General features: G+C 41.3%; 2 protein-coding genes across 3 annotated transcripts; both read right to left on the bottom strand.

Moving 5' to 3' along the window:
* Nucleotides 1–568: 568 nt before the first annotated feature.
* ap1ar (adaptor related protein complex 1 associated regulatory protein) lies at nucleotides 569–21,635 on the bottom strand. 2 transcript variants are annotated; one of them, XM_072396183.1, is made up of 11 exons: nucleotides 21,626–21,635; nucleotides 7,675–7,833; nucleotides 6,743–6,791; nucleotides 6,629–6,655; nucleotides 5,608–5,633; nucleotides 5,391–5,487; nucleotides 5,122–5,220; nucleotides 4,296–4,357; nucleotides 3,733–3,806; nucleotides 3,468–3,590; nucleotides 569–3,037 (listed from the first exon to the last, which is right to left on the bottom strand). In XM_072396183.1, exons 2-11 carry the CDS (start codon nucleotides 7,743–7,745, stop codon nucleotides 2,766–2,768), a joined length of 900 nt encoding a protein of 299 aa, XP_072252284.1. In that variant the 5' UTR covers nucleotides 7,746–7,833; nucleotides 21,626–21,635; the 3' UTR covers nucleotides 569–2,765. The 2 variants fall into 2 exon arrangements, with proteins under 2 accessions (XP_072252284.1, XP_072252285.1); XM_072396184.1 differs by lacking the exons at nucleotides 5,122–5,220; nucleotides 21,626–21,635 and having other exon boundaries at nucleotides 7,675–7,850.
* cfap100 (cilia and flagella associated protein 100) lies at nucleotides 7,955–15,716 on the bottom strand. Its single transcript, XM_072396492.1, has 16 exons — nucleotides 15,646–15,716; nucleotides 14,879–14,949; nucleotides 14,709–14,783; nucleotides 14,505–14,599; nucleotides 14,136–14,361; nucleotides 13,965–14,029; nucleotides 12,255–12,418; nucleotides 12,090–12,170; nucleotides 11,799–11,983; nucleotides 11,499–11,583; nucleotides 11,107–11,149; nucleotides 10,850–11,004; nucleotides 10,629–10,758; nucleotides 9,015–9,217; nucleotides 8,763–8,856; nucleotides 7,955–8,546 (listed from the first exon to the last, which is right to left on the bottom strand). Exons 2-16 carry the CDS (start codon nucleotides 14,883–14,885, stop codon nucleotides 8,418–8,420), a joined length of 1,737 nt encoding a protein of 578 aa, XP_072252593.1. The 5' UTR covers nucleotides 14,886–14,949; nucleotides 15,646–15,716; the 3' UTR covers nucleotides 7,955–8,417.
* Nucleotides 21,636–23,400: the final 1,765 nt, after the last annotated feature.

Raw genomic sequence — 23,400 nt, 5'->3', positions numbered from 1 at the left:
TATTCTCAGTGTGACAGGAATGTTAGGTTGCATTTTTTTATTATCATTTCTACAGAATTTACAGTGATTAATCCAAAAAAAAAAAAAAAAAACAATCATATAATCACAGCAAAACATTATATTGAACTGCGTTTTTGAAAAAAAAAAAAGAAAAAAAAAAGTTTTTTTTAAATTATACAATCACATATTAGGAATCTTGGCAAATGAACCCGTGTCTCATCTACAGCAGTGCACGTATAACACATCAGCTCCCAGTGAACCCTATCAGTGAGTGTTTTCTAAGAGTCGGATTCCAGATGAAAGAAAATCAACACATATCGGTGCAACCAGTGAACCGCTTTGGATCGGCGTGACAAACTTTAGCCCCAGGTCACACGCAGACACCTCGGGATGGGTACGGAATATAAAAACACAGACGACCACAGAGTTGCGTTTTACATTTTTGTCATCCTGATCCTTCCAATGCAAACTCGGATAAAAAATAAATAAATTAAAAAAAAAAAAAACCAGAAACATTGATTCTGTTATTTGCAGCTCACAACAGAGACAAATCCATGAATGTTTATAGTTCAGAGTAACTGGTTTGGTTTTAATAGCAGGTTAAATATACATTTATGCGTCCGACTCCTGTTTCTGTAAAGATTGTCTCCTGTTACATTCCACATACAGTCTGTAGTATGTTGTGCCATTAGAGCAGTTGTTCATGTCAACATACCAATTTGTTTTGCCAGACCCTCATTATTGAGGTTTCTGACATATGACACGATTCACACTGTAAAAGGAACAGTGCAGGTGTTTTCATGCTCAGGCTGTTTGCTTTTGTTTGTACAAGCTGTCGACAAGTTGACATAAAAAGAAAAATTTGGAGAGTAATTAAGCATCCCCCCCGCCCCCATTTGATGGATCCCAGATTAAAAAAAAGACTGCATCGTGTATCAGATGGAGCACTCGAGTACGAGGACACACAACTGGGAGTCACGGCAGTCAGCGATGATTTCTGTTAGCGCGGTAAAACGCGTGCCTTGTTGGAGAGTTTAAAAAAAAAAAAAAAAAAGAAAGAAAGAAAATGATCAATAGCCACTTATGTGAAACGAGCAATAAAAAATTAATATAAAAACACAGTCAAAAGAACACCCAGTGGAAATGTTGGATTTGTCAACATCTTTCAAACTTTTTGTTTTTCGCTTCGTGAGTCCCTCTCGATAACATAGCCAACTAATGATTAAATTAAGTCGAATCAGCGCCCGTTACTAATGGTGACGCACACAAAGAGAAGACTCATGCATTTACATTTTGCAGCTACTTTTATGATTTAAAAAAGCAGATAAGCTGGTTGGAAGTAGCAGAAAATCCAGTACAATCATTAGACTTTTAAATCCATCAAATCAATATCATGGATTTTAAATTTGGCGCCACCAGTTCACCTGCTCTGACTCAACCGATTGGGCCTCCAGGCCTTTCAATAAAAGCTTTCTAAAACCTAAACATTGCTTCATTTTAAGAAAAAACCTCCACGTTTCAGCCTCTGATGCAGATAGAAACCTGAGGTAACAATATTTTGAGAGCTTTTTAAAAAAATCTTTTTTTTTTTTTCTTTCACACACATGTGTTCCCATTCTGTCTCAATGGATTAAACCTATGAAATCCCACGTCTGGTCGCCATTTTTCTACCAACGTGTGATTCTACAGAGTTCTCTGAGAAAATTAAACGAAAGGGTAGAGATTCAAAGAAAAACATCTGAAGTGAGAAACCGTACAGTAAGGAAGGTCGTGTTCATGCGGTTCCTTCAACTGAAGGAATGTGGCATTCAAGAGCAATCGTACACTTAAGAGACGCTGGTGGAGGAAAAAAAACCCAAACATCTATTGTATGTTTGTTGAACAAGATGGCTGAAAAGTTGTATTTTCTTTGGCTGGCATTCAAATTCAGGAGTCACCTTTATCTGTAGGCACAGTATCAAAGAAGATACAATGTTTGCTTGTCCAAATGTGTCAAAAAAAAAAAAAAAGCCTGCAGGTGTCATGAGATGTGCTTTCTCTTTAACGCGACTGAGCAAGTAGGACTTTGTGTAATTAATCTGAGAAAACAGTCCCATGTTCTGTCCCATCTATTTGGACCAGAAAGACCAAAATAATTCAGGTTTCTTTTTTTGCCTTTGACTGGAATTCCATTACGGCTTTGCAACATGCATTAAAATCAAAGGGAGTATTCAAACAAAACATACAGACTTCTCCTGTATATACACAGTGATTTTGTGTGTGTGCCCCCCTCAACCCCCCCCCCAAAAAAGACAAGCTGGAACATTCCTGCCGTTGCCACCGAGTACAGCACTAAACTTAGAAGTGCATTTGGTCGCCAGGCACTGGGATTTAAAAAGCATTCCACCACAGATGAATCTGCATGTCTGCTTACCCGACAGCTAGTGAAATGTCTCATTCCTCACTCGCCTCCTAAAGCAGCTACAATGAACCGTCGCTTCAGATGAGGTTGGCAACATACCTGTTTTCATACAATCTCTTGGGCATCACGTTCGTTAAAAACAAGCACTTACTGAAGAACGTGTAAAATGGTCATGAATGTAACCCCCACGGTTACGATGCAGAAAATGGTCGGCGAATTTAGCAAATGAAGGCACTGAAAAAACATGAGTGTTTGATAAAACTGTACCGTGGTGCAGAGATCCACAACGTACTCCTGCAGCACCACAGTTTGGTTACCGAACAGGACGAGCGGGTTAAGCAAATGTCTCCTTTGGTGCTGGACACTATCTGTCCTGGTTGTCCGACCTGAGGCCACAGTCCGAGACGTCCTCAGAGGGGGTGTCGAGGACGGGATTGACAAACCCCTCAAACTCGGCGTCCGCGCTGTCCTCTGGGTGAGTGCTCACGAAATCGTTCTCCCACTCCAGAGCGTTGGAGTCCTCGGAGGTGGAGGTCGGCCCGCTGTTCATCTGCTTGCCGGCGGGCCTGAGAGCTGCGCGCAGGATGTCCTCCTCGGTCCGAGACCTCTCCCAGACTGGAAGCGCGCGATTGATTCCTGGAATGCAAGGACACGGGCTATCAATCTGACAGCAGAGGGTCACCGAAGTCAGAGAATTCAACAACAGCAATCTGGTGGCAGCTATTGAACTGTTGAATCAAACCATAATTGCACAAGTCAGGGCACTAAACTTAAATGTAATAATCTGTAGTCGTTACATATCAGTGGTCTAAGCAATTGTAAGGAACTCTAAACCTATGCAAATAGAATGGAAACACTAGACACTGATACATGTCAGTGAATGAAGGCTACCGAATAAGTGAGGACCTGAACCCATAGCAAAGAATGCACGGCCTTGAGAAGCTTACTCAGAATGTATTTTTCAGTGACTTGTGGACACCAGACAATGTTTCAGTTTTGCTAACAGTTGAAACAAAAAACAGTAGTTTAGTCAGAGGAAGCTTAAAGCAAAAAAGGAGTCTCTCACCTTCCTCGTCCTCCCACTCTAGATCGAGTGAGGTGCCGTCGTCATTGGTGGAGCGGGTCTTCGTAGTGAAATCCCAGCTGTACTCTGTGTTCGGAGTCACCGCGTTGGCGTCAGAGGGAAGTCCTGGAAACAAACCGGCAATTGAATGCAGTGCAAAGCGAGGAAACCCTCTGCTGATGCATTCTGAACGCACGACAAACAAGAACGTCTTAACCATTAGTGTATCACGTCTGACAATTCAAGCAAAGCCAACCGGGTCACTCACTGTTGCTCCTGAAAGCCTCGGACTGGGCTTTAACATTCTGGAGGTAGACGTCGAACTCCTCCCCAGAGGTTTGTCTGAAACAAATAACACCGTAGATATTTACTCACAGCCCAGAGCATTTTTCAAATTTTTCTCTTCCCAAATAAAAACCTGTTAAACTTCTACTTGTACAGTTTGTAGCAGCGATGAAAGCGGATACTGCAGTCAGCTTGCTTTGCCGGCATCTGAGCGTGGGCATCCGTGAGCTCACGGCAGCGTTCTGCCACACTGAAAATGAGTTACTATTGAATTCAGACACTGTAGTGCTTTAATATGCGCTCTGCAGCTTACATAAACTAAGTGTTCACATCATTAAATCGATGTCTCTGCTGAGAGCCAAGAAAAGTAAAGAATGTTCTACATCTGATAGACACGAATGACTAACGGGTGCTAATCCATTAGTATGATAGCTTCTTGAGAAATCCCTTCACCGTCTCCTTCACAAACCCAAGTGAACCTATGCAGAAGCTCAGAACCGTGGCGTGCACGTGTGCATCTTCTGCACCGAACTAAAAACGACTCACTTTCTTTGCTGGGTCTCACTGCCGGAGCCATCTGCTTTCCCCCGTGTCCTCTGGGCAGGCAGCTGCAAACCAAAACACCACAGATCAACTGAAAAGACCCTCCTCACATCTTCTCATCAACAAAACCCCATCAGCGGTGATCTACTGTAAGACATTTTACAATGGCGGCGCTATTTAAGACAACGGGCGAGCAGAAACGTTGTCTCAACACAACAGAACGACAGCAGAGAAGCAATGGAATGAGAAAAGGAAAAAAAACAGAAACCGCACTCCAAAAAAACCTTAGTGTCAGTCATCTGAGAGCCCAGATTTCTCTGTTCATGACGTGTGATGCAACTCTGGGGACACTTGTTTTTAATTTTGAATTCCACCATTTGCAGACGGTTTGTCTTATCACGGCTTGATAAACACTCAGGTCTTATAGAAAAGCTCTTGCAGCCTTTTTTCCCCCATTTAATAAATACCTAAAATGTTACAAGGTTCTGTTAAAACTTTTCATGAGAGGAGCAGACACGCTCAACGACCAAATGTCGAATGCCTTTATTTAAAATTATTTAATCTACTGCACTAGCGCTAGCAAGGGGTTCGTCAGACAACTGCAACAGGGGGAAATATGCTTATTACAGGTTAATGTGGACAAAAATGGTGAAAAAAAGGGGGGGGGGGTAACAGAGTAAATATAACAGAGAGACCATTAAGAACACAAAAGGTTGAGGACTTGACATACTGTGCTGCCCCACCTACAGGGACAGGAGGTTAGAGGAGAAGTTGCTTTAGCCAAGCAGTAAGGTAAACTGGCAGAAGGGAGCGCTCAGTGCCGCCTCACCTCCTTCAATTTTCGTTCACGTGCCAGCCTGGCGGCCTCGCGCTGGGCAGCATTTCTAGCCTCCTCTTCTAGCCTCAACTTCTCCTCTTGTGCCTCTAACTGAGCAGAAATAACACAACGAAACAAACACAAAACAGAAAATTACAAAAAAAAAAAACAATGCGGCAAATTAAAGATAAGCCAAAACAAGTTCCCCAAAAACGGAAAATGAAATAATGTGGGCTGACAATCTAGCAGAGACGGCGTGCTCTGGAAAAGCTCAGTCTTACCTCGGCTTGGAGCTTCTGGTCGATCACAACCTGCTTGTCTGAGATGGCAGCGTAGCGGTGCTCTCTGAGGTGCTTGATCTCATCTTCACTGATGGGCCTAATAAAAGGAGAAGAAGAAGAAGAAGAAGAAGAGAACGAAAGCAAGAAACTCAAAGAGTCAAATGTCACGAGTGCTCATTATTATTATTTTTTTTAAGGTTCAGTCCAGACTTCTTACCTTAAGCAGGGCTGCGGGCTCTCAGCCTGCATCGGAGACAAAAATAAAGTCATTGGTGTGAAGTGCATCCGACCTGCTGCCTCAAATACTATTATTTTGGAGCTTGTGCAAAGAGCAATGAAAAAGAAAAAGGAAAATGAACTGCCATCACAGCCCAGAGATGGGTGCACCTCATCATTTTCTAGCCATCGTGGGTTGAGGTTGACTATCAGTGGAACGGCTGAGAGCAAAAAGTCTTGCTTTTAATTACAATCTTTAATTGCACACAAAGTCTCCCTCTGCTACTAATTAAGTTCTTATCTTGTTAACGCGTCCATAAGTGTTATAAAATCTTTTTTTAAAGTAACGAGACTTATCGGAAAGCAAAATGGATTGCTGCTTGGAGTCGGCAGAGCAGACAGCCTCCATTTCCCTCAGGTCTTATATAAAGATGTTAAACTACGACAGAAGAGGATTTGCTTCATTTGGAGACAGGTCCCATCAAACTACCAGAGTCGAAACAAGTCTGCTGCTTCGTTTTGAGAACGGACGAAACAAATATGAACAAAACAACGTTGGGTTCAGCCATTTAAATAATTATTAGGAAACCATTTGCCCAGGAGACACCATGAGTACAAACACTGTTGGTGAGTAAGTTTATCCGGGAGTCGTGGCTCCAGCTCTCAGATCTCACCCACTCTCTGCCCCGCTTTGCTGCAGTTGCTGAGACCAAAGCAGCTCTGCGGGCGTCTCAGTTTTGTCTTTACATCACGGGCGTAACAGAGGTTTTGCACAGTTGGAGGAGACTTTACAGGACTGTTGTCTGTCTGGCGGGTGGAGACGTGGGCATTCATAGATCCCCATTGTCGGAATAAAAAACAACTGGCAGAGTGCTAAATTAAAGCCAGGAGAGGATTTTCAGGGCAAACCTGTCAAACTATACAATGTTGAAGAGCACAGAATGAATTTTCCTTGGGGATTAATAAACAGCACTTGCATACATTTTTGGCACTGAAAGCTCACAAACAGAAATCAGACTTACCTCGTCACTTTCTACCAGGTTCTCAAACTGCAAAATGAAAAGAATCGGTTGGGTAACTCTGCACTGAATGACAACCATTCGAAACAGGAAATATCCCAAATGTACGCCTCGTACCTCTATTGTATAATGCTCCCCCGTTGTACTGCTTCTGAAGTATTTTGACCTGTAGACAGAATTACAGACGACAGGGAGAGATAATATGCAACAACTCAAAAAAAATCTACTTTACACTTCAGGCTGACAAACCTACAGCCAATAACTTACATATCTACTAAAAAAGAAGTTAGACAAACTATTTATCAGCTCTTTTGCATTTTATGTCTTTAACTGATTAGAATCGAAGATTAATGAGGTTGCAGCTTATGCTTACGAGCAATACTTTTTAATCTACATCTCATTACTACTCTGAGATGGCACTTTTATTACCATTATCATTAAATCACAATGTCAGCGGGAGAGATGTGCACCTCCATCTATAATCCATGTCAGCCCAACACTGATGAGTGAAAGTAGCGATGGTGCCAGCTCTAACATGTAGAGATGCAGAGGAAAAGCTCGCTGCAGGGTGGGGGGTGAAAGCCCACTCTGATCCTAACAAAGCTCAAGGCTAAAAACATCAATTATTTACATGCAGTTTGGTGACAGTACAGTCATACCCAGACAGTTTCTTCATCGGCTCAGGGTCAGGACTACCAGAACCGCAGCCTCTACAGACAAATGTAGGTTTATCATAACGACCTCTTCAAAAGCTCCACTTCAGTCTATACTGTGTTGAGTTCGAACGTCTTACACCTTGTGTCCCAGCTTTCAACAGCAGGGGTGGGGTCTTGACTGCCACCGGCACTGCCTGACCGGAGGTTAGGACCCCATGTAATCCTGCACCCCTTGATTACACCATCACCAGCAGGCTGACACACGCAGCCGTGGACACGTCTCATTTATCGGCTATACGAACTGTTCGCTACGTTTTTCGTAACCGGATACGCTGGCTCAGGTGATGCTTTCGCGCTGGTTAGCTCATCAAGCTAACGCCATATGCCACTCACCCGCCTCCTCTCTGGATCCTGTTGGCTTCTCTCCTGAAGAGCCCAGCACAGTATGCCCAGCAGTTACCCATCGCATTGTCAGATACGACTTGTTTCTAGCTGCCTCGCTAGCACTCCCCAGACAGCTGCTGGTGCATCACAGTAAACAGCGACATCTTCCTGCCTCTGCTCCAACCACTTCCTTATCCGCCTTCCTCCCGGCTGACGTCAGACCAGGCAGAGAGGAAAAAACAACACAGCACCACCTACTGGCACACCAGACTGCTTTATTGTGGTTTAAACTTGAGATACTGTTGAATGTTGTGCATCAAATGACTGATAACTTTCCTCAGTATCTGACTCAGAGACATGATAAACAACGTCATACAGATTCATCACTTGTACAGAAAAGTAAAAAGAACACCTAAAAAGAAAGAAGTAAAAAGAAAAACTATTGTTACAGTTTAACTGGAGAGAGATGAGGATATGCAGCGTGTACGATTTCAAACATAAGATTGTGAATTGAATTTTGTTATAGGAGCGTAAATGAATAATAGAACTTTTTAGTCATAAAGCATAATTTTCATACTTGTAAATCTGTAGTTTACGGATATCCAGGCACAACGGTCAGGATAACAGCAAAGCAAGCGTGTTCGTTGTGTGTCCAGGAGACAAAACAACACATTATTCCTCAGTAACTCAGCATTCTCAGGAAAAGTTCCCTCAAATGATTTTTCTTCAGCATAATCGTCCGTTCCTTCTTCTCACTCTGTGTCGTCGGAGCCAAAGAGCAAGTCATCGATGTCGTCCTCAGCAGCGCTGTTGTCCACGCTGATGACGTTTTTGACTCTTGGGGCGACAGGCATGCGTCTGGGCATGAGCTTTCTCCCCGTCTGGACGAAGATAAAGAAAGGTGTGCTGTGGAAACAGCTGCTGCTCTTTTACATGTAAACTGTGTAAAAAAAAAGGTTTTACCCAGTGTCGGCCATTACAAATGTAGGCCTTTAGAGGCTACAGGAGGACGCTTCCCACATGGCTGCTGTAGTAACTTACTGATGTTAAATCCCACAGTTTACTGGAGATAAAACAAAACAGTGGAAATGACATACCATTTTCTTTGAGTCAGCCAGGGATCTCTCCATGTACCTCCTCATCCTTTCTTTTTGTTTCTCTTGCTGCTCTCTCAGCTTTTCTTCTCGCTGCCTGCAACATAATTCAGGGAGAAAGGTTTTTAAATCACCTTCCACTGTATTTTCTCTTTAAGTGCGAACTGTTGCCTTCAGAAGAGGTCGGTGTGTCGCTTCATCAAATGTTTCCTGTCTTTAGGAGACGGTAAACAGAACACAGCCCCCGAGTCATACCTGCTTCTCTTCTCGCTGTCCTTGATCTTCTTCAGCATCTCCAGTCTTTCCTCGGGGATGCTCTCGAGACCCTCCAGCAGTGAAAAAATGCGGCTCTCGATGTTGGCCACCTTCTCCAAGGTGCTGAGGTTGGTCATCCTGTCATCTACACAGCTGCGGTGGACCTCTGCCACCTTCTCACTGAGAGAATCCAACATTGCATCCTGTAAGCAGGGTAGTTATGAGCATTAAAATGCTTTCTAACTCTGGCAACAGCATCTTCTAACAACGCCATCGAACAATGTCTCTGATAAGACTGCGCGGGACGCAAACCAAAACTCTTCAAGACATGTGCTCTTTCAGTTATGCTGCTTTGGACCTTTTAAAACCGCACCAGGGTGGTGGTTGTGGTGGTGCAAATGATGGACAAAGTGTTTGCATGCAGGGGGCTCAAAGATAACAAGGGGACACATTCTTACATACAATGGGTTTTGAAACAATATCACCATTGTTGCAATATCACACGAGAGTTATTATGTTATGTTAAATACGTGTGCCTTTCTGGTACGCGTCCTATCCAGTTCAACATTTAGATGGTGAACTTGGAGACCTGCTCTTTGTGCAGGATGTTTGTAAGGAGTGGTGTCAAAGGGTCAGAGGGGAAGCTGACAGTGGAAACAAAGAAGAGGGCTCAGGTAGCTAGTGGGGGCACACTATGCTACGATGAATGGATTAGGCTGATTATATATAAGACATTCTCGTATTCTTGCTGGCCTCGATGCAATAGAGACAGGCCAGTAACTGTTCAGGCCAGATGTGCCACTATCTTTGTGTAAAAGGTACAGACACAGCCTTCTGGACTACGACTTGGAAGTTAAAAATGTACATCATGTAGCCTTTAAGGAGAAAGGGATCAAGACCGTTGGCTCATAGTAAACCCTGAGAATCTGCAGCCTGTAATGGTTTGGACATTTCTCTACTTATGAACAGCTGTAACATGAAACACGGTCTTGGTATTAAGGAGATAAATGGCTCTTTACAAATTTCGTCAAACAGGGTTAGCAGCAGGTGCAAGGCGATTCTTTAAAACTAGAAAGACGTCTGAATGATATTTACCACCCATCAGCTCCAGCCAGGGGAGGAAACGAGGCAGTGGGCTTATTGGTGATTTGAATTCATTACTTTTAAGGATTTCACTGAATTTGAGAAGGATGTTAGAATCAAATCAAATAAGAGTTTACCTCCTTTCACTGTGGAGGTGCATTTGTTTTTACGTTGCCTAACAGCACGCCAGTGATGGAGGTCCTCAGCATGTGTGGCAACAGTTCAGCCGTTTTGTTGTCACTGAACACAACCCTGAAATTTCCTGCTGAGGACCAGGCGCCTCATCTATTCCAGCCCAGTGTCACTAGAAAACATGTAATGGGTATATTTGTTCACAGCTCTAAAATGTAGTGTGGTAGAATTCTTAAAGGAAGATAAAAGAAACCCGAATATATCAATGACTGAAGAGGGATCGATTGACTGTATAATGTGGACTTTGAGCACTTAAAAATAAAAAAATCTTTGATCTCTGGTGAGAACCGGCCAGTTAAAATGTGCTCAGACACATTATATTCGACTGTATTTCCTTACTTGGTCCTCTGTGCTCAGTGACACATGGAGTTGAATGTTCCGTTCCAGCTTGGCACCTCTCGCCTTCTCCTTGTCAATTCTCTGGCTCATGTCATTTATCTGCTGTGCTATCTGCTCTTCGTCCTTTTCACTTGAGACAGAGAGAAAATTCCAAGCAAAAATAGCTGAATGCCAAACCATTCGGTGGTAGAGATTTGACTAACTTTGCGCACAGTGCTTACATCTTCCTCCTGGTTGTCTCCATGGATTTACGGAGCTTCTCCAGAGCCTCGTCGACCCTGACAGAGTTCTGAATCAGAGACAGGTTCTGCTCTGTCAGCTCTGTCATCAGATCCAGCAGCTGCTGGGGGTCAGTGAAGTACAGCTCTGGTTCATCCTACACGGATTTTAGACAACAAAAAAAGGGGGGGGGGGCAACGTGAGCACTGCAAGAAAGACTCTCTTTGACTCTTTGAGTTTTTAGTTAAGAAAAACTGACCTCATATTCTGCGCTGTCACATTCCAGTTTCAACTTTGTGCCTCTGAAATAAAAAAGAAGTTTTAGACTTTTTGCAGCAGCATATGATAAAAGTACAGCACAGTTTTAACTAACACAAAAAAACCCACTTTTGTTTTAACTTATAATTTTGAGGTTTGTGACCTTTCCTTTATGTGCATTAATAAGGTTCAAGTTGCTGAGCAGAGCGGCTACCATAAGCATCTATGGTAGCTTCTATTGAATGAATCATTTCAGAACTATCCTGACCCTGATCTAAACGGGGTCTGTGTGCATTAAAGGAAAACTTTTCATCTTTACCTTCACATCTAAATCTATTTGTCTGAACTAAAGAGTGCTGTGGTGTACATGTGAGAGTGCTGTTGCTCCCATACAGAGTGTCGCTGTGAGCTGAGGAGAGCCTGCTCTCTCTGATGGGGGGGAGTTCTCCTCCTGAACTGGACCCCTTGCTGTCCAAACCTATGGGAATACAAACAATTGACTGACTCATTACAGAAGATCCCCTCCTTCAAGGTGTTTTGCTTATGTCGCAGACCAAAGGAAGGTGGAGAGAAGAGACTAAAAGGCACAAATAGAGAAGTGAGAGGAGCTTATCTTATCTCATTGCTTGTACATTTTCCAGAGCACCACGTTTCACGTACATTTTAATTTGCACCTTATTGAGAAATACTTGCCGTTCCTAATTGGCATCTTGTGAGGCTCATTGTTCTGGTCATTCTGTCCAGCTTCGTCAGACAGGACTTTAGCTTTCAAGGCCTCGGTCTTCTGTTTATTCTGCCACTCGGGAGGAGAAAGCTTGACCAGAAACTCCTGGTATCTCTTATAGTCTATCATGATTTCTTCAAACTTGACAAGTTCACTATAAGAGAGAGAGAGAGAAAAAATACATTATTGTCTTCTCTTTTGTTTGTAGTTATTCTCAGTGCACCTTTTGGATAACCCTTACAAGATCATCAGAACGCTACCTTTTTATGATCGCTATTTCAGCAGTTAGCTTCCTAATCTGAGCATTCTTCTCCTGTTTGGACTTGTCCTCCTGGTCAAAACTGTGAGAGCAGAATAGAACCAGCAGTTGTTCAAGAGTTGACACATTTCTGAGACCAGAGAAATGATCTCATGGTACTTCTTACAGTGTTCTGGCTTCCACAGACTTTCTTTCGTTCTCTCTGAGAAACTCTTCAAACTTGTGGTTGTCTCTCTCAATGATCTTTTCAAGCTGTTTCAGCTGTTTCTCCTCTTTCGCAATGGCCCGGTCCATCCTTGAAATTTCCGACGTCTTCGTCATCAGCAGTAACTAAGGAGAGGAGATAATGAGCACTCCTTTCATTTAATCTGGTCTGGCAATTCTATAGGGATTCAAAAACAGAAGCTTAAGGGAAATAATCCCCTACATTTCAGCAAATATTTCAGAATCATTTTAAAGCCTTGAGCCACCATTCATTTCTTTATGTATTACCAGGAGAACAGGAAATGGGTGCAGGGATTTATTGAATCATGTGCAAATATAAATATCTACACAGTATATAAAGCTAAAATGAAAGTCAATATTTAGTATGAGCACCTGAACCCTCTTAGACAAGTTTTCTGTCATTTCTTTAAGTAGTCTTCAGGAATAGTTCTCCAGGCTTCTTGAAGGACATCCCAAAGCTCTTCTTTGGATGTCGGCTGCCTTTTGTTCCGTTCTCTGTCAGATGATCCCACACTGCTTCAATAATGTTGAGGTCCAGGCTCTGGGGAGGATTCATCCCTCCATAAGACCTGTTGCCACTGATTTTCAGTCCACTTCTTGTGTCATTTAGCATAGCTCAGCCTTTTCTCCCTGTTTCCCTTCCTTAAGAATGGCTTCTTGACAGCCACCCTTCCATGGAGACCATTTCTGATGAGGCTTGGGCCAACAGTAGATGGATCAGCTGAAGGTCCAGATGCATCTCTCAGGTCCTGTGTCAGGTCTTTGTTGGATTTTTGTAGGGACATTGCTTTCAGATACTGTTAATTTGTTGTACATAGATTTTTGGGCCAGCCACTTCTTCTTTTGTCCTCTACTTGTTCAGTTTTTAAAAAAAAAATTCACGAAAAAAACTGAACACCATGCCGAGATATGCCAAGTTTTCAGCTGCCAAACAGTTTCATCTTTGGCATTTTTCATAGATGCAACTAAAGAAATGGGAACAAAAGGATGTGTCTTTTGTAACAGGCTGCCAGTAACAAAGTACTTAAAGATACAATTTAAAATTGGTTCTTTGTCCAGTTGTCTATCATGTGGAGATACAGTTGTGGTCCTTTGAAGTAGGTGCCTTTGATATGATTGAATGACTCATAGATCAGTGTTAAATGGCTTAAAAAACAAAAACACATTCCTATGAAAATGGTCAGGTTCAAGGACTGGATTGAAAAGAGTGAAAAAGCGGCAAATGTCCAAAGAAAAACTTTGAAAGACCTTCAGAAAGCCTGGAGAGCTTTTGTTTGAGACCACTTTAAAATATTACAAGAAAGCCTGACTGCTGGGAGGCAAATAAAGAAATGAAGGGGTTGCTCAAGACTTTTGCACAGCACAAGTTTAAAACACTTCTATTCACACAACTATTCTCACAATGTGTAACTCTGGTAAAAGGCACGAGTGCCACCAGAAATCTCAAAAATACTGGAATTATACATATCCCTGGTTGAGAAACATTTTCCTGCATTCCAGAAATGTAAAATGGCAACAATTCAACAATACACAAACACTCAAATGCATCACAATCACTAAGTAGACACAGTAGCCTGAAGAATCTGTGAGTTCAGGCTGTTTTCATGGTTCCACTCCTGTTACAATCTCAGGAAGTAGGGATATACTTCACCTCCAACACCGCCTTCTGGCGTTCCATGGAAATTAAGTTATGTTTGCTTTCTTTTGTGATGTTTTCTGTGGATGGAGTACAGAGAATAATTGGAATAATCATCAAAAAGCCACAAATGGCACCTTTATAGCATTTAATACACTTTGACTTCTCCACCCTTCCTCCACTTACCTCCTTTCATCAAAGCAATTTTCAGCTCGTGTCTGCCTGATGTTTGCTTAGGGAGATCAGCCTTACTCTTGATTCGCTTTAGCGTCTTCTTCTTCTCATTTTCCTCCCCCTCCCCCTCCTCCTCCTCCTCCAGTTCTCCCACCAGCTCATTCTTCAGCTTGGCCATCATTCTCGCAGCGTGGGTCGTCTTCTTTTCTATTGGCAGCGCCAGAAATTTACGCATCTCCTGAGCATAAAGGCCAAAAAGAAGCATGACTTCAACATAGCAAAATCTGTTTTTTGCTTCCCGAAAAAAAGTGCAGAACAAGTAAAATGCACTAGACAGAAAACTTATATCTGCATGCGCAGCTGTGATCCGACACATGCAACCTCTTTTTGTTCCCTTCTTTCATTTGCACTCAGGAGAAAAATGCTGTTATTGTCTGGCACTTTGAATGGGCTCAGTTGTGCCCTCCTCCTCATCCCTTCACACATGGGAAAGAAGACAAAAAACAAAATATAACAGTGCACATACTTTTACATGTGTATTTTTTTCCTCTTTCTGTTCTTGTGAACTCATTTTGCCTACTGTACCTGGTTTTCGTGACTTAGCTGCCCTATCAATATCGGAAACCAGCTGGGCACCTGATGAAGACTCTGCTCCTTCTCCTGAGAGCACATTTTTTTGATCATGAGGAAAAAATCAGTCATTGACTGTACTTACACTGTCATTTGTGAAGCATGGCGTCATAACAGAAACATACCAGGCATCTCCGAGGTGCTTCTTCTTGTATCTGGAGTTACAGCAGCTCAGCCTTAAAGTGGCAGAAGGTTGCTAAAAGACCATAAAGTTATTCTACCCATGACAACCTACAAAATTACAGAACATTTAACAGCTTGAAATTGCACAATGGGTAATTCTAATTCTAATAATCATTGAGGGGATTAGAGGCAGCCTGATCAAACAAAAGACAGTGTGAGGAACACGTAGTCTGAGTAAGTCTTTTAATTCATATTAGGGTTTGGACGATTTTATACTTAATTTTTATTAGGTCTCTATCTAATGGAAACTTTTTAAATTCTAATAAAAAATTATATATATAATTAATTCTGTATATAATTATTCATATTCCCAAATATATATATATATATAGATTAAGGCTGAATTAAAATTAAACTGGAACAAAAGCACCGTCACTTACAGCATAAAAATCCTCGCGGTGGATATGAAAAATAAAGAGCAGGAGCAACGCAGTCAATTTTGCCCCAGGATGCTTTTTAATATACTTTTTCCTTCATATAATAATTTACATGAATTCTGTTTTGAGAAGAAAATAAATGCCTGAGAAAAATCTTTGTGTTTCTGACCGGACACACGCGATACCAGAGAGCAGGTGACTGCCCTGCGCGAGCTGCTCGCTTTCCAAGCTCGCCCGAAGTTTGTTCATCTCAGAAAGAAGCCGTTGTGCAGGAAAGCAAAAAGAAGAAAGTCTCAAACGCTTATTTGGTGTTTACGATAAAGCCAGCTTACCTGTCTGATACTGCTGTTTAAAAGCAGAAACAAACGGAGGAAAACATCCCCTGCTTCTTTCTTCAAGGTGGACTTTGGCTAGGCTTGTGTATAGTTGTCGTGGTAACGTTGCCTTCAAGGTCCGTTTGGAATTTTCCCAACCATCCCCTAATTTCTTATTGTTATGATAATCATTAAAATGATAAACAATTAGTGTATTATTAGAGGGTATGTTAATTGATAAAAATTACATTTGAGTATACACTTTAAGCCCACATTCGTTTTACAAGTGGGAAAGAAAGCTGAAATCACTAATTCATACTGGAAATCTAACGAAAAATAAAACAGGCATAAAAAATGGCAGCTCCATGTTATCATTACCTTTTAGTTACACCTAAAACAAAGAGTTAACTGGCAGGTACAGGAGGAATTTTTCAAGCTTGCCACTAGATGGCACAGACAGAACATACAGCCTGATTCTGGCAAGACTCAATATAATTTTTTCATTGTATATTTAATTGCTTTCTTAAGAGAATTTTCAAGTTTAAAATTGGTGTTCTTTAAAGGCACGCACACATATGTTTGTATGTGGAATCTGTGTCATCAATCATTTCTTCCTACAGTGAAATTGATCTGATCGCCAACTCTTGTTTTAATTTATCGTGTCTACCAGAGAATATACATAGAACCTGATACTGTACACGGCCTCCCACGCATCCACACATGACCCTTCACATCTCAGCTCAACAAAGCAGCCCACACACTGCACTCGCTAGTAGGAAATCCCACTGTCAGATTGTCAGGTTAAAGAAAAACTCACACATGGAGGAGTGTTGGCTCACACAACAGCAAAGGGCATGTTGTGTAGGAAAAGAGGGGACGGCCTTATTCACATTTGAAGGATGAATATGAGTGGGGTGAGATGTGAAACCTCAACGAAGCACAGGTACATTATTTTCTTCACATTTGCAACTTTCCCCTCAAAGAATTCCTCACACAACTCGGCTGAATAGAATAAGGTTTCTGAATGCTTTCCCTTGGTGCCGTTGCACAGTTAGTTATTTTTCCACCCATCAGCCCTGATCTGCATGTAGGAGAACACTGATTGCTTCAATACAAGAATGACTGAAATGCAGCGGATTTCTCATGCAGCAACGGGTGAGCTGTTTGAATATTACAGACTGCTCGAACCTCCTTTGCTGGTGCAGCTCCAAAGATGGCGGATATTTGGAATTATATAAGAGCTAAATAGTCAGGCCTTTATGTATGATTAGCTTCTCTTTAGACAGAATTCTCCCTGCCACCTCCTATAAACCCACAAAAAAGGAAACACCAAGATAAATGAATATGCACATTGAAGAATGGATCACCAAAGGAACATATATATTTTTAGCCAGCTGGAGGATAAACGTGTAATCGATGGTTACTTTTCTCCCTCAGGGCTTGCAGTAAGTTGAAAGAAAAAAAAAAGGAAAACTTGCACCAACCTACTGTCATGAAACAAACATGAGAGCAGAATCTGAGCTGCCATGCTGTCAGGCAGCTGTGATAGCAGAATGCGCTTAGGTCCATATGACTGCAGCGACTGAAGGGTTTCAAGCTCAGGCAGCATTTTATAAAGCTAAATTAAATCTCTTTTTTTTTTGTCCTTCACAGAATCAATCAGCCATAATTACAGAAGTCTGCTTATAGTCCCATCGTGTCATTACAAATCAGAGTCTGTTGTTAAACAGATTTAATGAGTCGTGATTGTGTAGTTATCAAAAAACACTTTCAAGACCTTTTAACTAAACTCCAAAAGTCTCCCTCAGAGTGTGGAAGCTGCAGTTTACACAGGGGTCTTGCTAAATGTATTCCCACTATGATAATAAATAGTGGACCACCTGTTGTCATGTAAATAACCCCACATGTACAACGAGGTGTTATGATGGGACTAAAGGCCGGCCTTCTTTTCTGTAATTCATTTTTTAATCTCCACTTAAGAGGTTACCTTATAGTTTGTTGGAAAGGAACAACACTGTGTTTGTGATCTTTGCACCATGCATGAATAAAATCTGACAGTGAAAAGGTTTTTCCTTTCTTTCTTTTTTTCTGCTGTGCATGATAAGTCGACTACACTGCAGCGTGTGGGTGGGACTGAGAATGGGTGTGTCAGGGCAGTTCAGCGTCTGTTGTGGCTAAATATATCCATATTTGCAAAAATGTTTAAAAAATCGTGTGTTTTACTGGCTGCGTGTTGTTTTCATTGTGTTCAGAGTTTGTTTGCTCGTGTTGAGTTACATTTACTCGCATGTTTAGATCCAAAGCCTGATGGCAATGCCTGCGTCTATGCAGTGAAATATGCTTTGTATCGTTTTCAGAGGCGTCTTTATTTCAGTGTATTTATATGGTGCCAATTCACAACAAAAGTCATCTCAAGGCATTTTAAATTTACAGTCCAGTTATAATCATGATTATTACAATCCACATCTGTTTTTAGGTCCTGGTATGAAACATCAAGAGAGGTACAGAGGCAAATGATTACTTAGAGAATTATTTATAGGAGCTATTGGACCCCTGAAAAGATGGCAAGACTGAAGCTACGAGATTCTGATGTGTGCTGGAGATGTGAAAGGACCAGAGGCACATTTATACAAATGTTATATGGATGTTTCTAAACAAAGCCTTGGGGTAAGGATGATCCAGAGCCCAGCATTGTGTATATTAGGTTTAGGTCCAGAAGAGATACATCTGTCTTTCCAGCAGATCCAGTGGTATAAAGTGTACCCTTTCCTCTGTAAGATTGTACTGAGACACTGGAAAACTAAAAATGCCATCCCTTTAGCTGAATTGGGGGGGGTTGTTAAAATGGCCTACTATGAACAATTAATTTTAATTGTTTAATTAATTTGCATGAGAAACTAGGTATTTTGGAAAACATGGGACCCCTTCACAAATATCATACTGAAAAATTAACTGGAGATAAGCAACATTGTGGTACTGGTTGCTATGACTGCAAGACGACCCATATGAGGTTATAAACTGTATGATGTGGCTGATTTTCAGCCCAATAAGATGATGTTAGCATGTGTCTTGGCTTTACAAATATGCGTTCTGAAAAATCACATTGACATATGAGTGGCAGCAGGTACCGGGAGGGCTTGGTTGTCATGTTACCGAGTGCAAGGATGGTTTACTGTGCTGGTGCCGCTGCTCTGATGGTAAATGTGAGTGAGTCAAGCCAATCCTTGAGTCTTCATCTGTTTTTTGTTTATTTTCATGTTAATCCTGTTTAGGTTTATGTTTGTATTGGTTGCTGTTTGTTGAAAAAAACAAACAATAATGGGTTGGACCTTATCCCAGCTGCCACTGGGCGAGAGGCAGGTTACACCCTGAACAGCCTGCCTGTCAGTCACAAGGCCACACAGGGACAAATGAGACAAACAAACGCTCACACTCCAAGGGCCAAATTAGAGTTACCAGTTAACCTAACATGCATGTTTTTGGATCATAGGAGGAAGCCAGAGCACTCAGTGAGCCACGCATGCACAGGAAGAACACAAAAAAAGCCCCGGTCGGGATTTGAGCCAGGGAACCTTTCTGCTGCGAGGCGACAGCGTTCACCACACCAGCACACAGCCCAAGATCGAATCCTGTACAACCAAAGATTGTCACTTTTTGACTTTGCTGTGTGGTCAGAGTTAGGTTTAGATATTGCTAAACATATGCTCACATGAGGGGATTGTGAAAGTCTCGGCCAATACTGACACTGATTGTTTTTCTGACTTATTTTCCCATTGATGCCAGGGAAATAATGAAATATGCTAAGCCTGGTAAATCATTACAAACCCAATGACTTCTCAGTACTTACTCGGTCTGGAATTTTTTTTTCTTGTGCCCATCAACATTACACATAAGTAAATCTTGACTGTTCAGGGGAACACAACCAGAACATGCTGATTTTAATTCAACTTGCCGATTGCAACCAACAAGATATATATAATGTCCCCAGTTACTGGACGTCCGTTTGTCTGAGTGCTCCTCAAGGCAAAACACAGGCAAGGAAACATATTAGTCCATCTCACATTTTCTTTATTGGTTTAAACGTACCTAGTTCACATTTTCTCGTGCAACTGGGCTGTCCACACAGCCTGCAGAGGCACATCAGCTTCAGCATTCTCATGGGATTTTAACATGTTTTTGTCACAGAAGATATGGTGTCTTAACTCCAAGATAAACCTCTTTGTCTTCATGTTTGGATTCATACATACAAGTTTCTAATAATATCTTTGCCATTTGTAAGCATTTAATACAACTTGGAGGGGACATTATTAGCAAATCCTCAAAATGTAATGAATGCACTTAATTGATTATATTTGGTGTTATGATCTTCCTTGCCTGTGCTCTCAAACAATCTGTTTAATTGAAAGAATTATTGCTCTGTGAATTGGGACTTTGGAATGGCGCCGTCTAAATATAGGAGACTCTGAGGCATGTCTAATGCTAGTTTATACAGTCTAATTATTTAGCGGGGGAACAAGCAGATCTCCAGCTTGACAGAAAGAACAGGAATTGAGACTTTATTCAAATCCACCAAATGTCTGTCTGTCAGCAGAGCCGGCTCACTTTACACTTTTCTTACTTTAGGTGCAGGGGAGGATTTTTGGAAAGTGACAGCATGAACTTTTTTTATTATCTGGTGTTCATTGAAAATGAAAAATTCAAATGAATATTCCATCATCCATTTTGAATACATGCACGGCGTATTAAGCTTGGATGGAGAAATAAACAGCTGTGGTTAAAAGCTAAACAAAAATTGAATACACACGGAGCTCTTGGAAATGAGTGGCTTCATTATTTTTCCTCCCTTGTAGTGGCCGTCACTGTCAAGTCATAAAGCTGTGTCAGGAAGGATAGATCTGAGCCAATTTTTGTGGAAAGTACATTCAAATTACTCTAAATTCATGGAAGAGGAAATATTGCCACTAAAAAAAAGCTGAAAGGGTTGTAAGTGGTACAGAGCAAGGTAATAAGCCTCCAATCATCCTAATCTGAAGACCTCGACTGGCTATGATTTTTAAAGTAAATGTGACTGGACCAACCTTATTAAATCTGTTGATGTGACAGAGACCATTCTCAAACAATTGCAACAAAATACATATAAAAGTGGCCTTGTTCTGTTGTTGCTTGAAGCACCAATAGACCGATAGTTAATTCTAGCTAATCCTGAAATGTACTTGAATTGAATTTGCATAATTTTGCAGTGGTGGATGAACGGGTTGTTGACTACGTCCTGTACATTTGGTTCAAATTGTCATGTGCATGAGCTTGTTAGTTGTTGTTACCTTGATGGCAGCTGCAGCACATTTGTGGTTAGGGTGTGTCGTGTAGGAAGCTAACGCTGGTGTAAGGACACAGCTGTGTGTGTTGTGTAAGTAGTCTATAGTGTGTGTCCACAGCTGCATCTGCATCCTTCTCTTTTTTGGTCAGTTTTAGGCTTCGGGTGCTAAATGCAATTTCACACACTTTTTGTTACTAGAAATGCTTCTCTTTCAAATGATTTCAACAATGAGCAGTTATCCTCAACAATTAAGTCGGGTTTCTACGGTCAGTGAAAGCACAGAGTGTCATTTCTCGTTTCGTAAGGCAGAATTTGAAGAAGAAGAGTTTTCAGAAAAACACCTTTTAATGAGCTATTTTACAGTTACTTTTTTTAAATGCAGCAAACAACAAATCAAAATAAGGAGAGGCATTGTCATTCCCTCCACATTTGTCAAAATAAATCAGTCATTGCAACTTGAAACACATGATTAGTTATTAGTCACATAAGCTTTGTGGAATGAAGTTTTTTTTCTTTCTTTTTTTGTGTGGATTTCAGATTTCCATTTGCTACTTCAAGAACCAGCGTGCACTTCTGTCAGAGCGGATGAACAGCTGAATATTTGGGGGATCCGTCCATGACTGTCGGCTTTGATCCCAGCAGAATTAATCCTCATGTAATTAAAAACTCGTTAGCAGACACATGCCTGGTCTTGTCTGGAGAAAATACAGCCTGTATTTGGATAATTTGACAGCAAAAGGACATCTAGAAGGAGAAAGCTCGAATAATGAAAAGAAGCAGAAATTAAAGGGTTTTTTTTATAGCCTCTAACAGTGTTTGTACAAACTGGTCTTGAGGCATGTGTAAAGGTTATCTTTGAGTCACCTGTATCTATGTTTACAGTGCTGACTGTTGTCTCTGCCTGATGAACCAACAACACAAACATTTAATCTTACAGCTGTCACTATACACTGAATCATAACCCTCTGTAAGTTAATTGCTCGGATCCACCTCTTGGACTAAACCTCTAATGACAAAGAATAATGAGCTGTTTCACCTTGGCCCACAAATTGATTTAATTTAAAACCAGTAATCGCTCCAAATCTGTAATAATTTATTCTGGGACAATGGTAATAGTCATTAATACTGTCACGAACACTTTGTTATTTGTTTTTCTTCTAATGGGATTAAAGAGATACTGTGAGGGACTTTGATAATATGGTGCTGAAATAATAAACCCTCAATTTACAGCACAGTGTCACCATTGCTCAGGTGTATATGGCTGTATTCAGTCACCACAGGGCGGTATAAAGCAGGATAACTGTCATGAGCCATCAAGCTCCAAGTCATTCTCCCTTGTTTTATGTTGCCTACCCCTTTCCTGTGTGTGTGTATGTGTGTGTGTGCTTGACTCCTTCAAGAGGATCAAGCCCTACCTCGACAACAAGAAAACTCTGCATACTTACTGCTCCTGGGGAGTTCAGCAGTCCTATCTGAGGGAATCATACCCTTCAGCCATTGAAATTTCAACAAGTCCTCTAACTGAAGCAGTCATATGAGTAGCTTGTTCATACAGATCATAACGGTTTCTCTACAAGTGATAGAGGGGGAGTGTGACTCATCAGAGCAGACTTTTCTTTCAAGGGTGGATAACACAACAAGACTTTATTCAAACACTTTCTGGTTGGGTTTGACAGTGAGATTACTTCGAGAGGGTAAGAAAATGATCATGGTTAGGGCTAAAATACTTATTTTTACACGTGACCATCACCATCTTTGATGCTATTTTACTGCTTACCTTAGTAAAATGTAAACACACCACATTACAAAGAAACTTTGTCACTTTCTGGTTGGCTTTAGGCAGTAACATTAATTGCTTAGGGTAGAAGTCAACACCACTTGGTCTCAAAAACATTCTTTTTACAATGTGTCTGACTGTCATGGACATACAATTGCTCTTGCAGCCACTAGAGGATATTCTTTGGATGTAATAATTAGTCGCATCTGCCTGCATGAACATGGATATCTTTTGGAGAGGAGGACATTCTTAGAACTTTAAACCCAAAGAGCAATTCACTACCTCTCACAAAAGAATCAAAGAACTTGTTCCAATCTTCACTTTGCTAACTGTACACGCCACCAGGTTGATCAAACTAAATCATCTGAAAGTCCTTCACAGAAACCATTTCGAAAGAGACATGTAGTCTCGATAGTTACTTAGCAGGTGATTGGTTAAATCATGTTTCTATCACATCTACACCAGTGAACTTTAACTCATCACATAAACACCAAATCAGTTCCACCAGTGAGAAAACCACTATTATCTGCTGTTGTTACAGTGAAGCCCACCTGTATCCTCAGGTACAGTATGGTGAAATTAGATTATTTAGCGAATCTCGCAAAAATCATGCTTCTTCACAAGGTAACCAGCTTGTAATGACATCATTGTTCACAAGCATCTGCTGCTGGAAGCCCTC

Source organism: Leuresthes tenuis, unplaced genomic scaffold, assembly GCF_036924035.1.
Source record: "Leuresthes tenuis unplaced genomic scaffold, fLeuTen1.0.hap1 SCAF_11, whole genome shotgun sequence".
Lineage (NCBI taxonomy): Eukaryota > Metazoa > Chordata > Actinopteri > Atheriniformes > Atherinopsidae > Leuresthes > Leuresthes tenuis.
The sequence above is the reverse complement of the archived record's forward strand: the minus strand, read 5'-3'. Positions and strand labels throughout refer to the sequence as shown.

What these genes read in the sequence shown, in the direction of transcription:
- ap1ar (XM_072396183.1), bottom strand. Translation starts at nt 7,745, where the DNA reads ATGGGTAACTGCTGGGCATACTGTGCTGGGCTCTTCAGGAGAGAAGCC. An exon ending in GGGAGCATTATACAATAGAG is followed by an intron (nt 6,656 to 6,742) that starts GTACGAGGCGTA and finishes TTCATTTTGCAG; the next exon opens with TTTGAGAACCTGGTAGAAAG. An exon ending in GTGAACGAAAATTGAAGGAG is followed by an intron (nt 4,358 to 5,121) that starts GTGAGGCGGCAC and finishes TTTGGTTTGCAG; the next exon opens with CTGCCTGCCCAGAGGACACG.
- cfap100 (XM_072396492.1), bottom strand. An exon ending in AATTGCTTTGATGAAAGGAG is followed by an intron (nt 14,030 to 14,135) that starts GTAAGTGGAGGA and finishes CTCCATCCACAG; the next exon opens with AAAACATCACAAAAGAAAGC. An exon ending in GCCAGAAGGCGGTGTTGGAG is followed by an intron (nt 12,419 to 13,964) that starts GTGAAGTATATC and finishes TCCTCTCCTTAG; the next exon opens with TTACTGCTGATGACGAAGAC.